Raw genomic sequence first — 17035 nt, 5'->3', positions numbered from 1 at the left:
AGTAGCTATTGATAAGTATGTACTTACTGCCATGTTTTAATTTTTTTTTTTTTTCCTCAGTGTTTTAGTAGTCCTTCTCTGTTCCTTACTTCTTCTATACAGAATTGATGGTCACTTTAGTTTGACCTCTGTCTGAAAGCTGTACTCTTTAACTACCCTCCTCCCTCCTTTTATGTTTTTGATATCATATACAACCTCTTTTTTGTGCATTTGTATCCATTACCTTCTAATCGTGGAAATAGATAATTTTTCCTATTTGTGGTCTTCTCTTTTCCCCTTAAATCAGTCCCTTTAACATTTCTTGTAACACTGGTTTCTTGGTGACAAACTCCTTTAATTTTTGCTTATCTGGGAAAATTTTGATCTCTCCTTCCATTTTGAACGATAACCTTGCTGGGTAGAGTATTCTTGGCTGTAAGTTTTTTCCTTTTAGCACTTTAAATATATCATGCCATTCTCTTTTAGCCTGTAAGGTTTCTGCTGAGAAGTCAGCTGATAGCCTTATGGGGTTTCCTTTGTATGTAACTTGACATTCTCTTGCGGCTTTTAGGATTCTCTCTTTATCTTTAATTCTGGACATTTTGATTATGATGTGTCTTGGTGTGGGCCTCTTTGGGTTTATCTTGTTTGGGGCTCTCTGTGCCTCCTGTACCTGGATGTCTGTTTCCTTCCTTAGGTTAGGGAAGTTTTCATCTATTATTTCTTGAAATAGATTCTCTGCCCCCTTGTCTCGCTCTTCTCCTTCCGGGACACCTATAACACGGATGTTAGTGCGCTTGATGTTGTCCCAGAGGTCCCTTAGACTGTCCTCACTCTTTTTAATTCTTTTCTCTTTTACCTGTTCACCTTGGGTAATTTCTTCTAGTCTTTCTTCCAGCTCACAGATCCGTTCTTCTGTATCCTCTACTCTGCTTTTGAGTCCCTCTAATGAGTTTTTCATTTCCAGTATTGTATTCTTCATTTCTGATTGGTTCTTTTTTATATCTTCCATTTCTTTGTTGACATTCTTACTGAGTCCATCTATTCTTCTCCCCAGATCAGTGAGCATCCTTAACACTCTTAGTTTGAACTCTCTGTCGGGTAGGTTGCTCATTTCTGTTTCACTAAGTTCCTTTTCTGGGGTTTTGTCCTGTTCCCTTACTTGGAATGTATTCTTTTGCCTCTTCATTTTGCCTCTTTCCCTGTGCTTGTGTCTCACGTATTAGGTAGGTCACCTACGTCTCCTGCTCTTGGATAGGTGCCCTTATGTAAGTGATGGCTTAGGAGGCTTCCAGTGTGCTTCCCTCAGTTCTCAATGTTCCAGGGGTGACCCCTATGTGGGCTACGTGTATCCTTCTGCTGTGGCCTGTTTGCTCTCCCTGTAGGCGCCCAGGGAGGCTGAGTTATGCTCCTGGCCAGCTGTTGTAATGCTCAGCTGCTTGTAGTTGTTGTGGGCCCTTCAGTCTCTTTATCAGCTGTGGGGAGCCCCAGCACAGTTGACTGCAAGTTCTAATACCACATTTGTGTTGCAGTATTTCTTTTAAGTGAGTAGGCCCCCACTGTGGCAGGTTGTTAGGCTCAGGGCCTTACAATTGCTGTAAGCCTCTAGCCTATTAGGTCTCTTGTCAGCTCTCTGAGGATTGCAGCTGGGTGGGGCTGCCCTCAGGCACAGGAGCACCCAATTGTTTCAGGTTTTGGAAGGTGGAGCAAACCTCCTATGTGGGTCTTTGAGAAGTACAAGTCTTCTGTGGCTGAGAAGCCCTGCCGCCCACAGGTCCACACACACAGTCAACACAGTCCTGCCCGTGTGGCGCCCGACCTCCCCAAGTGGACCCAGTCTCTCCAAGGCGGGAGCCCCACACACTCTGCCACCACCCCACACTCTCCACCCGCTCCTTGTGCACACCCTGCCCCGCTCAAGTCAGCTCCGTTGCCAGGCTGCAGAGAATCCAGTCACCAATCTATGCAGGCCCACACGTTGCCTGAGGGCTTGTTGTTGGGTGGGGCTAGTCTCTAGGGTGGGCTGCCTGCCCTGGCTGAGCTGGATTAAATCGGTGCTCTAGCGGGTGGAGCAGACCCTGGGCTAGCAGGTCTCAGGGAGAACTCCAATGGCGTCTGTGTCAGCACGCTCACACCAGGCCACAACAATGGCGGCCGCCAATGTCCCAGTCCCTGGAGAGGTCTCACCCCTCACCGAGATGCACTCAGGGCCTATTAGGTGAGGCTCTTGTCACCCATGCACCGTGCGCCTTTCTTTGTGGTGATTTTAGGATGCTTTCTGGAACGGGTGAGTTTGTGCGCGGGCCCTTTAAGAGCCAGTTTTAGTTTCTTTGTGAACCGGGTTTTCTGGGGGTGCTACCCAATGCTTTAGTAGCAGGCAAAGTCAGATATTATGCTGCTGGTCTCAATTGTGCTGGGTCCACAAAATGCCCACAGCGGGGGCGCTCCCCGGCTCAGGGCCCCGCGCCTCCAGGGAGGCTGCGTACCTGTGAGCTGCTCCCGGCGGCCATGAAGCTGGCGGCTTGTGAAGGTGGCGTTTCTCCTCTCCAGAAGGGAGTCTCTGCCTCTTCTACCCCAGTTAGGATTGTCCGTTGTTGCAGGAGTTCCTCTTATCCAGTTTTCAGTACTGTCTCAGGGGTAATTTTTCCACGAGTAGTTGTAAATTGGCTGTGTCCACGGGAGGAGGTGAGTTCAGAGTCTGCCTACGCCGCCATCTTGACTCCGCCCCTGGCTTGATTATTTTTAAGAATAAAAGACTCTGAAAGAAACTTTTACCTTCTCCCTAACTGCCTAAAAGAATTTAAGATAGAAGGCCTGTTCCCGGAAGGAGCTAATACCATAAGATAACTGTAAAGTAATATAATGTGTGTCTCCTGGTTCACATTGTCTACAGAGGGCCCAGCAAATACTTGTTTAACAAACATTTGCATTCCCATCTCCATGTGAATTGCCTTTCTCCCCTCTGATGTCCCAAACCACTACCCACAACATCGTCCTTCGTCTTTAGCTGAAGACAGTGTTTAAGGTGGTGGGCTTTGGCCATTCTGGCGAGTTACTCAGTTTTCCTGGGTTTCTCCCGTGTATACACGTTATAAAACTTTGTTTGATTTTCTCCTATTATTCTGTCTCATGTCAATTTAATTCTTAGACCAGGTAGAAGGACCTAGAGGGTGGAGGAATTGTCTTCCTCCCCTACATAACCAACTGGATGCATGATATTACTTGGTACTTCATGTATTAAACTACATAGTCATAAAACCTGAGACTTACTAGGTATGCAGTCAGTGCCTCCTTATGCAGAGGCAAATATGTAAATTCTGTTTTACCTACTTTCAGAATCATTAAGAATCAGCCCTTAGTTGTTCCATGTAATCTACTCCTAAGACCACTCTGCCCTCTACCAAAAACTTTATTTCCAACAAATGAGCTATGTGACTAGGAAAGAAAAGAGGAACATATTAATCTACCAAGGAAAAATTAGCAAGTAGATGAGCAGATACATTATACATATGAACTTGCCTGCAATGTAAAAAAAAAAAAAAAAAAAAAATTATATATATTATAATATATATATTATATTCTGTATATATATATTATATATTGTGCATGTGTGTGTACGTGTGTGTGTGTGTGTGTGTATACATATATACAAAATCCAGAAATGCTCTGAATCATGGAGTGATTCTCTTAAAGGAGATTTCTAAAGGGAATATATTTCATGATTGTCTAGTCATCAACAGGAATAAGAATAAATTTAAATGTTAAAGAAAATGAAAGTAAAGTCAGTTGGACATTAATTACTATTCCTATGATTACCAGAATGTCAAATGATTTTTCACTCTGATTCACTCAGGTCCAAGCAAAAATTAAATCTTGGCTTTGGCTAAATTCTACAACTCCAGGTAAATTAAATGAATTTTTTAAAGTGCTAATGAATCATGTCTGAACAGGCCCAACTAGAGAGCTCAAGAACAGGTACAGTATTGTTTTTAGAAGATCAGAGGAAAAAGAGCAAAGGAAAGAAAAATAAATGCATAAAATAAAAAAGGTGCATCTAATTAATGAAGATAAAAACAAAAGAAAGTTAGAATAAAATTCTTTTCATTTTTGTGGACTCAACCTGTCCCACATATCAACTAACTCTATCACTATATCGCATATCACATTAACTTCTCATGCTCTCCCAACTAGGAGCAAAAGAGTAAAACAAGAGGTGAAGGGAAAAGGGGACCCTTTAGGGTTAGGCAGGATGAATGGTGGCTAGCAAAGGAAACAGTGCAGGGATGAGGCGAGAAGAACTGCTGGTAGAGGGGCTGTCATCACCACCAAACAATTCCAACTAATAGCTCTGCTCTCTGAGTCACTCTGACGTTGTCACTAAATCACCAAGTTAAAAACACCACTCTAACGGTTTTCCCAGGAAACCTAAGGTAAAATCCCATTACAATGAATTCCTTGGGGCATTTTAATGTATTTGCACATGTATTTTTACCTATTTTCAGAGAATAAGACAAACACGTTTCTTATTACTACATGCATGACTCACATATGTAAACACAGCATACTTCTTATATACTGTGTTATCTAAAATAAAACCATTACTAATTCAAATCATCATTACAGATTTTTCAATTTCAAAACTTTTCACCAGGTCAGATAACTGTAGTTACACCTCCTCCATGTATCACTACATATATTAATGAAAAAGTACTTAGACACCACTTCATAATTTTAAAAAGCCCAAGGCAGAATTTCTTTCAAAAACATTTTTTACAATTAATTCTTGTCAAGTAAAATATTTACCTTAGCATAGCTAAAATAAAATTTTTAATTAGTGGAGAAAATAAAGTGTCAACATGTCACCTGCTCCCTCAGTTTCCTGCCACCAAATTTCCATACCTATTCTCTCCTATTAGAATAGACAGTGACCTTTTCAAAGTCAAGCTCTGCTATAATCCCTGCAAAGTCTTAATGTATTATTATGTTTTCTATTTTATTTTCAACCTCTCCATCTTTCCCATCAATTTTCAAATATTCAGGTTTCTCCCTCTCAATTCCACATCTCTCCTCTTTATAAAATATCCTCATCCTACACTTGTATTTCAATGAAACCTGTCCCCAACAAGGTCAATTCTGACTTCTTTGTCGCTATAAATCCAATAGATAGATATTTTCAGTCCTCATTTTGCTTGATATCTCTGCAACAAAGACTTCATGATACCCGTAATCTCACATCCACAACCCCTCATATCTTGGCCTTGCTATCTTCTTCTGTTCCTCCTCACGTCCTCCTTAGTCTTGACCCACTAAGGAGCTTGAGATCCCAATGCTTCCACTGTATGCTCAACTTCCTTCTAAGGCCCATCGCACTTGTGCCTACGTCAATCCAAGTCCTTCTTGATAGATTACATACTCTAGAAAACCAGGATTATATTGATTACATTATCTACGGTTCATCATGATACAGCCAATTCCAAAACAAAGTACTTGGCATATAATAAACACTCAGTAAATATATAACAGCCTGAATTATTTTTAGCCAATCATAAATAAGCTTTTCTCACTCTAACAGATGTATCACCACAAAATGAACTAAACTGGTGTTATATTTTTTCAGGACCTAGGCCTTGTTAGAAATTTGCAAATAGAGTCAACATACTAAAGCTATTTCTCTATTCATTTAATCTAAAAAGTATAAAGGACATAATGAAGTTTTTAATAGTGATAGTTCATCACTGTCAAAATGGATAAAACCAGAATATCACTGGTACTACCCAACTATGTATTTCCTAATCAAATAAAAAGTATGTTGCTTTAATACACATGATCCTAAAGAAAAAAATACCAGAAATATTTAAATAGCATCTCCAGGGGGGATATGTCTAGCCCTTATTCTATAACCAGCAGAGACTCATTATGTAAAAGTATATTAAAAGAAAAAATTTAATGTTTTGCTCTCATAATCCTTTTATTTTTCAGATACTAGCAATCAACATCTACAACATCAGTGCGACATGCTCACTGACTGCCAGAATTTCCATACGAGGGGCTATATTCTAGAATAAGTATGAATTTAATTCGAAACTAGTTTTGCTTGTCAAGCACACTATTTTACTTAGATTGTATGTTTATTTGCGATGGTTTTAGAGGAATGATGGAAATTACACCTGGGGATTACAGCCTCCCCAAGGTACTGTCGCCAGTAACACAAAACTTTCATTTTACGCAGACCAAAAATCCATTAATAAAGTTAGAACTAATAGCAAAGAATGCAGCAGCCATTTTTACATTGGAAATTTTACAAATAATTAAACAAAAGGTCTAACACATGAAATACATAATCACTTAAATATTACAAAGGTCACTACTATACATAAAGTGAAGTCACACTTAAATTTTCCAAAAGAATTCTTATCATGATGAGCCAAACACATGAACCACCTGGATATGACAAACACACTGCAATAACATTCTCAATATTTATAAGCTGGGCAAAGTTAAGGAGGAAGAATTCCCAAGAGATGCAATGAAGATGTTAATAGATGAACTTATTCTTCTCTACTACTCTATAAAAATGAAATCAATCAGATTGGAAAGAACATGAAAAAAAAGAGTTTCAATGAGGTGACACAAAGGGGCAAGATTAAAAAGTATCTAATCTTTCACACATTAAGAATTACTATTTACGATTTTATTGTACTACCTATTTATTAACAAGAATGCTAAACTAGAACATAGCACTTAATATTAATTCTCAATGTTTATTAACATTGTATGTTACACAACTCCTACATAAAAACTGACAATAGAGTCAGCTTTAAAAATTTTATATTACCTTACCTTATACAACTGTAATGTTTAAAAGTGCTGGCAGCTTTCTGACACTCCAGGCACAACTGAATAGCTCCTGGATAGTCTTCCTCCTTAAGATAACAACAACAGAAGTCACTAGACTGGAAAGATTTTTCTTAAAGCCCCTGAAAAAAACAAACCTCTGTTCATATTCTATCCAAAAGTTACAGAACTAGAAAATTTTAATTCCTCTTAAATAAGGATTGGAATACCAATGATAGACAAACAATAAAATATAAAGAGGCATCTAGCTCCGGGCCTAAAATATGTGCATATAAAAAATATCCTGTTCCCTCAAACACACAGTAATAGCCCTTTGAGACCATGATATGTGGATAACGCTTATATAGAATTATAAGTTGCTTCACAGGGAAGGTGTTCTTTAACTGTAAATATATCTTCTTTCAGTAATGTTTATATAAAATGTTCCAAAATAATATGCATTCTACTTGTAATCAACATTCAACAGTTCTACCACCAAGAAATCAATAAATATTTTTAAATAAGTAAATCCGGAAAAAAGTGGAATATTAATTAATAGTCTCGGAATATTTTTATCACCTAAACAGTAACTTAATGCCAAATGAATTTTTCATATGGATTTCTCAAACCCTAGTTTAGTGGTAATAGTTTGGAAGTAATACAGTGATTATACAGAAAACCATAAAAAATTTTTCCTTAACCTCATATCTAAATTCAACAAATGCAATTCAAACCACTGGGGATGCTGAGATGACAAAGTACCTACCCGAAGGAGCTTGAGTTATATGGGGAAACATGCATATTACATTAGGCTTTGGTGAACCGTATAACAGAAGTATACAGAGAATGCTAAGAAGCATCAAAGAGAAAACAGATGGCTCACTCAGAAAATCAATTAATATATGAGATACCAAAATAACTAACATATGACATATTCCTTAAATCACTACTATACGTTAGATGCAAAAGTTAATTTTATTGCTATTTGAGTGCAAATACAATCAAAAGATAAAGTTAACATTCTCACGTTGCTATAAAGTAAACATTCCCCTAAATAAGTTTTTCTAAATGGAGTATATTACGTCAATAGAAAAATGCTCTAGAGCAAGTATGTTTACATGTCTAAAAATGCTCTTTATACCATAAACCAATTTGAGGAAAATGCACAGCTGAAATTTTTTCACTATAATTTTTCTAGTTAATATTATTAGGATCACCAAATTTCCAAGCTTTGTTAACTTACCTCCAGCATTTCACTTAAGCGCACATCTGTTCTTTGCTGAAAAACAAAAATCAAAGGTAAAATCTGTTTCAACCATAAAATTAAGCTTTAATTTTTAAAAAGTAATCTGTGTATACCAATGTTTTTATAGTTCTCAGAGATTTCAGAAGTCCAATCAGCAACTGACGTTTCCTTTGATTTGCAAGAAGGCCTAAACTAGCTTGAGTGAAACCTTCCTTTGCAATATTCAAGTGTCTGCAAAAGTGAACAATAAATGGTTAAATTTTTCTAGTATAATAATACTATTCACACAGAACAATTAGGCAACTAATGAGGTAGTATCCTGGATTACTCTTATAATTGGGAATTGTGACTACTAATTGACAAATTTATTCAATGGCTCAGTCTAAACCAGCATTACTCAAAGCACGGTGGGTGGACTAGTGCCAATCCTCAGACTGTTCCTGGTCCACCACCAGAAAAGGACAGAAATGGAAAACACCATTTAAAAACACTTAGAGCAAAAGCTGACAGAATAATTTTATGCTTGATGAATCTAATAATAAAAAATTGGGACTGTATTTTGTATGTGTTTGGTTGGCCTTTTTTTTATTTCATTTTCCTAGTAATTTGTTTTTATTGCATTTTACAAAAATAATAGTCTGTAACAAGTTGGAAGTTAAAAAAGAAAAGAAAAAAACACTGGTCCTTCACCATAGACAGTTTGAGAAGCACTGATCTAATAAGCAATACAAAAACAGTAATATTTTTAAGCCATAACCAGATTTACAGACATTTCCCACATACCTTCTTCGTGTACTTTTTAGATCATAATATATGTTCCGTTAATGAATGATATTCTAGAAACCACAGCCATAATAAAAAATCAATTATCAATGATAGCTTCACAGCTTTTCTTGAAATGTTTTCCAGCTTAAAGACAAAATATCATCAAATGCAATACCTCCTCCCATTTGTGCAGATAACGGCAGCTAACTGAAGACCTGTCTGCAAAGACGTGACTCTTTCAAGTTCCTGTGGAAAGATTAGGTGTAGGTTACTGTTTGAGGCATGTAATTTTTCTCTCTTATTTGTATGGTACTCTAAACAAAATCTTGAGTGGGTTTCAAAGAAAAGCCTGCTTGGAAAACAAAGTAGCAACAAACATACCTGAACTTGAAAATTGTTGGTATTTTTTTCACAAAATTATTTTAAATAACTACTTTCAACTAATTTTCACAACGGCATGTGACAAAATATTTAGTCAGCATTGCTTGTAAGGAAATCTAGACCCAACCCGTTTTAGACAGATATAAACAAATACTAATAATATACCCGTTTAAATGTTTCTACCCAACAGAACTTCACAAGGTAATCAAGGATATGACAAACATGATTTGTTGGCTAAGAAGCTTTGACAATGAATGTCTTCTTTTGAACAGTTAGATATTTCAATGGCTTTTGAAGTCTCTGATTTTCTGATGAAAAGGCAGATTCAACTAGACAGTACCAATTTTATCACATTTTAAAGGCAGCCTGTTATATCACCATTGAGTGATCATTATTAATGATCTACAAGTTACCAAGAACATAGAAGCAATTTTCACTGGCCCTGCTAAAGTTTGGAAAACCAAATAAATTACTTCAAAATCAATATAAAAACTCCTTCACTTCTTCAGTTTGGTAAATTCCCCTAAATGAGAGAAAAACACCCCCCCCCCAAAATAGAGTCAATATGATGCTACAGAACTAAAGACAAAAGAATAAATTAAAATATTTCAAGTTTCAAACATAAGTCACTCAAACATTTTCAATATTTTACTATTAAAAATAACAAATATTATCCTACCTTTACATAAGCAGGCTGTTTTTCAAGAATTAAATCGGCTACTTTTTTAGAGACCTATAAGAACATGCAAGCAAACAAAGGAAATAAAAGAAAAAGTCTCATGCTTCCTACTACATTTTACTTATAAAATTTTTGCAAAAATATTCCATAGGTCTTCCCAACAACTTCTACAGCAGAAATTGGCATGCTATGGCCACACACATTTCTCTGGCTATGAAATCAGTAAGGGAGTTAGAACACATAGCACAGTTCTTGGTCCTTAACAGAAACTCAATAAATGGTCATTATTACCGCTAATAATATGCGTATCACTATCTGATTTAACTAACGTGCACAGAAGTGTAACCACTTTTAAGGGTACAGGATTTGATTTAAAAAGATGAACTTGTTAAGATAAAGAAATGTTTAATCAAGTAAATTTATGGAAACAATATCTGGGAAATAGAGAACGTCCCTGCACCCTTTAGATCCTTTGTACCACTTAAGAAGACAAACAGTAATTTGGTCCTCTAATTCCGAAAAACTGAAAACAAGTGCTTTTTGGAGTGCTATGAAGATAGCTAAGGTTTTCTTGGTCAATACTGGTCAATACAATAACAATACTTGGTCAACATTGGTCAATACAATAAGTGTTTTTTTTTTAATGATTTATTGCAATTGCCTGTTTTCTTGTCTGTATTCTTTTTTTTTTTTTTTTTGTGAGGAAGATCAGCCCTGAGCTAACATCCATGCCAATCCTCCTCTTCTTGCTGAGGAAGACTGTCCCTGAACTAACATCTATTGCCAATCTTCCTCCTTTTTTTTTTTCCCCAAAGCCCCAGTAGATAGTTGTATGTTACAGTTGCACATCCTTCTAGTTGCTGTATGTGGGACACGGCCTCAACATGGCCGGACAAGCGGTGCGTCGTGTGCACCCGGGATCCAAACCCAGGCCGCCAGTAGCGGAGCACACGCACTTAACCGCTAAGCCACGGGGCCGGGCCCCTACAATGAGTATTGTTAAAGTATGCAAGTTAGAATTATAATGATTTTGAACACAAGGCTACTATTTCACAATTTCAGCGGCCCCTGCCGGACTACACTACATAGGCACCACTTCTAGCATGAAGCCTGGCACACTGAAGCTGTTCAGTGAATATCTGCTCAAGAAACACAACTGGCTCCCCTTCCTCAGGCCTACTGAAAACAAAACATTACATGCACATTCAACTATGCATTAATCCTTTCATGTTTTCTTAATCTGCTTTGAATTTGTACAGATATGTATAGATGTGTACAGTTATGAACTTGTATAGATGTACACAGACAGAAACCCACCTAATTTTACCAAATTGGGTATTTTTTAAAAAATAAACGATTTAGTTACTGTTAGTCTGCACTGTGCCAGGCAGTGTACTAAGTGCTTTTCCTACATTACCTCAATTAGTACTCAGAACCATCTATTAAAATGGGTAACATGCTTCTTCATTTTCCAGATGAGTAATCTTAAACAAAGTAGTAACTCACCCACAATCCCACAGTTAGTAAGTTGCAAGGCCAGGATTCAAGACCAGGATTATCAAATTCCCAAGGTCACTATGCTACATGGCCCTTGTGATGGGGCTCACTTCCAAAAGAATACTACCACATAAAGTACACAGATGGAGGAGTACATATTTAAACATGCTGAAACCAAGGGAAGGCAAAAGACGCCAGCATTCACTGAAATCTCTCCAAAAGCACGACGTATTTTTACTTCACAACCCTCTAGTGCTCAACTCCCTTCCCCACACCACTGCTGCTACTCCCAGGGAGATCCCAGCACATGCTGAGACCTCCAGGTACAATACAAGAGAAAGAGAAGTGTATCTTCCTTTATTTATCAGATGTGTTATTAAAAATCATATCTTAAATTCAAATAGATAAATTTATTATTATTGCTTCTTTAGTATTAAAAAAAATTAACAGGACAACATACCACGATTATTTAATCTTAATATAGTCTGAGTTTTATAAAAGGAGTTCAGCCTAACACGAGGAAAATAAAGAATCACAGAATTTTACAGCATTAGAGAAAATGCAGGCTTAACCTATCACTTCACAGATAAAATAAAAGAGATTTAGCAAAGCTAACTGACTTGCCCAGTGTCGCACAATTAAAAATTGTGTGTGTAAATGTCACACAATTCAGACTTTCTGAATCTTAGCCCTGTATTCTCTTTGGACCTATTTCAACGACAAGTGGGGGCCTTTTTCTGAGATAAGAAAACTCCATCACAAAACTATGGGTAGAGAAGCAAATCTATCAAGGTAATGTGAGGGCAACTGAATAGGCATTAAATTTTAATATAAATGTATCATTTGAGTCAAAGTCATGTTAAATAATAAGATTTGTTTAATATGCTAATATATTAATTAAACCATAAAGATCTACAAAGATTACACCTCTGTGCTGTGTTTCATTTACAGTTTCGTCAGAAAAAAATGTATTTTTTACTTACTGCCGCTTGCTGTTGTTTCAACTTGTCTCTGTACTCCTCTAATTCTTGCAGATTGAGAACAGGAGGGAGCTTCTAAAAAAATTGATAAATGAAGAGTAAAAAATAAATTGTTTAATTTGGTCTCATTTATCTGCACACCTCTGATTTATGAACTACAATCTGTGCATACAAAACAGCATCACATCCCATTCCTGTCCATTCCTCCTGTCCTCCCCAGTTTCCCTACTAGACTCCAGACACAAGAGCCTACACATCTCTGTTACCCAACCCTCTCGTGCTCAAGTTCCATCCTTCACTCACCCCTACTCTCTCCACTCTTGCTGCCTCCAACCTCTAGGAAACTCCATGGCCCCCAGGCTGGGAGACACTGCTTCCAAGACCTTAAGAGAAGAATGTGAGCAAGTCTCTAACCCTAATCCTCTACTCTACCAGCAACAGGTACATCCCTACTTGTCTACGACAGAACCCAAAACATATTTCCCCTCTGAAATACTATGAATAGTAACTAAGCACTACAGTGTGATAGTGGCAGGTATTGGAGTACATTCTAGATTACACACTGGATTTCAGAGGATAGTATGGGGAACTAACAAACACGCATGCCATCGTGTAGACGGGAAACTCCAAGTTAAACTCCAAGTCTCAATAAATTAATTGATGAAACTTCAGAATGAGTTGGGGACTGACTGACTTTGTATGTACTGCATATAAAATGCATATGCATACAGCATTTGGTTTTATCTAAAACCAAATTTTACTATTCTTACTTTTTTTGCAGTTCCTATAAATTTAAAATGCCAATGTTGTAAATATTATGGCATAGGGGTATTTACCATGACTAAACAAGTATGTAAATATACATTCATGATTAAAAGTCTCAGAGCTTTTCTAAACATATTTAGCCAATATAAAATAAGATAGAGGTAGCATACTAACATACTGTATGCTAACAGTTAAAAACCAAAAATACAGAAATGTTTCCTGGACTCATATTCTACAGGTGCACTTAATTTTACATTTTTAAAAATAATTTCATCTTTAAACAATGCTGACAGTTCATTTAATCACAATATGGTCATCACAGACCAGTCTTGGTATCAAAATAATATAACACCCCTATAAAGCATTCAAATCTCACTTACAAATTCAATCACTGAACAAAATAGACTTTAGATAGGTTTCTAATGAAATTTTTTTTTTACCTCCAGCTCATATTTAACAATATCAAATGAGTCCGTAGAAAAATATACTTGTTCAATACTATTAATTAGTTCTTGTTCAGCTAGAGGGTCAGTAGGCTGTTCTCGAAGTTCTCGGAATTCCTCCTTTAAGAAAAAAATATCACAATTATAGTACTTGCAGTTGTTAGAATTCTATCTGCGTGGAAATAAACAATCACAGTCACAAATCTCCTAGGAACTATTCTGACCAAGGAGACAAACCGATAGAAAACAGGAAAGTTCATGGAAAATTAGGAAATAGTCAAACACTAAAAACTACTCACCTGTTGAGGAAAAAACTAGCCAGTTTGAAGATTCAGATTTTATTTTCAATTCCTTGTGTTTCAACGAGGAGTTGAGAGAACTTGGATGTTTAACAAAGGGAAAAAAAGTGACTACCTAATATATCTATCATACACACAATATTACATATGTACACATTTTTCATCATTTAACAACATTCTAAAATCTGTCTCACCAGAGACAACCAGGGAACAATATCTCAATGACTTTGGAGTCACAATAAGCATCGGAACCCTGAGCAGCAGACATCCTTCCTTCTGCTGAAAATCTCACTGCTTGGCTAAGAAATATTGGGTCCAGGAAAGGTTTACAAGTTTAGCTCTGTAATTCTATGAGGCTTCCTTCAAAGTGTACTGATACTTCAATTAATGACCTGATTATGAACCTAAAGCTCTGTATGTGATAAAAAGCCTTCTTTCTAATGATAGAGAACGGGGCTTCGATGGATTTATACAACTAAAAAGAGCTTGACAGACAAACCTCTACCCCTAAAGTCAGCATCCTTATTCTATGCAATTTCACTGCATAATTGGATAAACCTTCAGTTAACTGGAAATTTCACTAATTCAGACACCCACTCTCTACCACACTAATTAATCAAGACATTATTATAGACATATAACAATTTCGTCATTCGATTTTTTTATTCAAATTAATCTCAAATACATTTAAGTAAAAAGAAACTAGTATTAAACCCATTTTACTGTCATTAAAATAATACTTAAAAATTTTTAATGAATCATCACTAATTAAATACACAAAAATTATATGGTCAATTAGAGGTCATTATTTTCCAAATAGAGATACTCTAGATTATTTTATTGCAGGGCATAGTTTTCATTTATTAAAAAAAGAGCCTAGCTTATATATCTTTTAGACTTTATAGTTTAAATTTATAAAATTATTAACTATAAAATTATTTTCTCTTAGTAGATTCAAGCTAAAAGAAAATATTAGAGCAATAAATCTGAAACTCCAGAGAACAGTTAACTGTTTAAAATTCCAATAAATTTAAAAGAGACAGTAAAGTCATATAAAAATCAAACCTGCATAATTAGAAGTACACAGAAAAGAAAATGCCTCTTATGTACAAACTCAACTTACAAAATACACTAACAAAAAGAGGTCAAAGATACAGCCATCACCAACTTAGCACGCAATCAGATACTCTGAGTACAGTAAGAAATCCAGCATCCTAACAGTGGGAGCTGTATTCCTGTGGGGGTTTATTTACAACACACTAATCTGTGCAGCACCCTGGACAATGGTGCTGAGGAACAGACTTGGGTTAACCCTACACCACTTGAGGAAGGGTTCTCAACTAGCCTATCCACAGGCAACCTCCCTGCATCCCATGGAAATGTGAAATGACAGCGAGACATAAAATGGAAAAAGAGATCAGAAATTCCTAACAATCCCCTCCCTAAAAGTCCACAGGCATTTGAAATACCAGCTGAAGATGCTGCAAACTGAGGCGGGTAATAAGGCCCAAGTGAGGATACGGCAATATTGCCTCTGCAGGATTTCCATAGCACCACTAGCAAATGCATGTAGTTGGTACCATTCAGAAAAAAAAAGTAAAGATTATAAAAATTGCTAAGATAGAAAATCATAGATATGGAGCCAAGCCAAAAATTCAAACAGACTGCAATGACAAGCACTTTCATCTTACATGTATAAATGCCTATGGCATATAACTCTATGCTGAGGTTCTCCATACACTATCTAATTGATAGATCTAAAGGTAAGGGCACTTAGGTTTTAGCTGCAACCTTGCCATTAACCTTGGGCAACTTAGTTTCTCCATGCCTTGTTGTTTTTCACCTATAAAGGACATACACACACACACTCAATATGACAGTGAAACAAATATCCAAAGTTATTAAGACTGTCAAAAGGGAAAACTTGATTTCATTTATAAATATCTCACAAGTGTACGTTTCACAAATGTGAGGAATCTGTAAAAATAGTACAATCTGTATAGGTATTTAAAAGATCAAATGCCACTCCTTCCTAGAGAACTAAGCAATTATATCACAGACAGCAGACAAACCCATATAAATGCAAAGAACTATCATGTAACATTTGACGTTCTAAGTAGCCAGGACTAAGGAAAGGGATAAAGCCAAGAAAGGCAGAAAAAGAAACAGAGCACGCAAAGTAGAATTCAATCCAAAACAAATACCCAGCACTATATCCCTATAAAATATCCTCTCCCTTCAGATAACTTAGCGGCTCCTGTGTGAAAACATACATCTGAACTCATTCAGACAAACCCCCCTTCTGCCTAGAATCTCGATCACCGTGTTCCTTTTGACCTTACTGCATCTGTTGGCAGTAAGACTCTGCTTCTACCTAAATCATTCTCTAAATGTTTCATTGCTGTCAGTGCTGCCTGTTTAATCAGATTACGTTACTGTTTGAGAACTGAGATTTCTCCTTATTCTCCATCATTATGCTCCCCAGCACCAACATACATTGTAGATAATAATCACTGATCAAACTAAAGTTTACACAGTGAATTGTATTTAAAAAAGGAATATAAGAATAAAAAAAGGAAAAGTCAAAATTTTCCACAAACTCTTAATGAAAGGTTTCTTTCTTCTAACTAGAAATAACAATAAACGTTAAATGATTTTAGGGATATTTTATGCACGTAAATTAGAAAAATAAACAGAAACTGCCAGATTGCATATTCTTAACATAATTATGCGATAGTTTTGCCATTCTATAAACTGATTTCCTGGGATTGGAGATATACAAAAATACATAATTCTTCACCTAAAACAGAACCAATTTTGCAAGCCGATGAATATGTATGAGGCAAAATTTTACATAAACAAAATGAACAAAAGATTTCCTACAAAAAAATTTAAAAGGCAAAATTAGGGACTACAATAACAAATGAAACTCCTTATACCATGTTAAAATATGTGATTTTTTAAAAAAGTTACAATAATATTAGATACTAAACTAAGTTTGGGAATAAAATATTTCAGTCTTACAGACTGCTATTATATTATTATTAAAATTTTTTAAAGAATTTTATTTTTATAGTAAATTTTAGGTCACAAAGCAACTAATAAATATATATTATCATTAATAGTGGTATAAATGCTCTGTAAAACTTGAAAATCCAAAAATAATT

General features: G+C 36.3%; 1 protein-coding gene across 2 annotated transcripts in view; it reads right to left on the bottom strand.

Moving 5' to 3' along the window:
* VPS50 (VPS50 subunit of EARP/GARPII complex) overlaps positions 1-17035 on the bottom strand; it is a 138063-nt gene that overhangs the window by 102478 nt on the left and 18550 nt on the right. The window contains exons 3-9 of one of the 2 annotated variants that reach the window (XM_004431349.3): positions 13567-13689; positions 12365-12436; positions 9885-9938; positions 9000-9070; positions 8173-8290; positions 8057-8092; positions 6820-6902 (exon numbers count right to left, since the gene is read on the bottom strand). In XM_004431349.3, coding sequence (XP_004431406.1) covers positions 6820-6902; positions 8057-8092; positions 8173-8290; positions 9000-9070; positions 9885-9938; positions 12365-12436; positions 13567-13689 — 557 coding nt within the window. The remainder of the gene's footprint in view (positions 1-6819; positions 6903-8056; positions 8093-8172; positions 8291-8999; positions 9071-9884; positions 9939-12364; positions 12437-13566; positions 13690-17035) is intronic. The other variant, XM_087421085.1, reaches the window with a different exon arrangement.

Source organism: Ceratotherium simum, chromosome 1, assembly GCF_057802395.1.
Source record: "Ceratotherium simum simum isolate JZ-2026a chromosome 1, ASM5780239v1, whole genome shotgun sequence".
Classification (NCBI taxonomy): domain Eukaryota; kingdom Metazoa; phylum Chordata; class Mammalia; order Perissodactyla; family Rhinocerotidae; genus Ceratotherium; species Ceratotherium simum.
The sequence above is the reverse complement of the archived record's forward strand: the minus strand, read 5'-3'. Positions and strand labels throughout refer to the sequence as shown.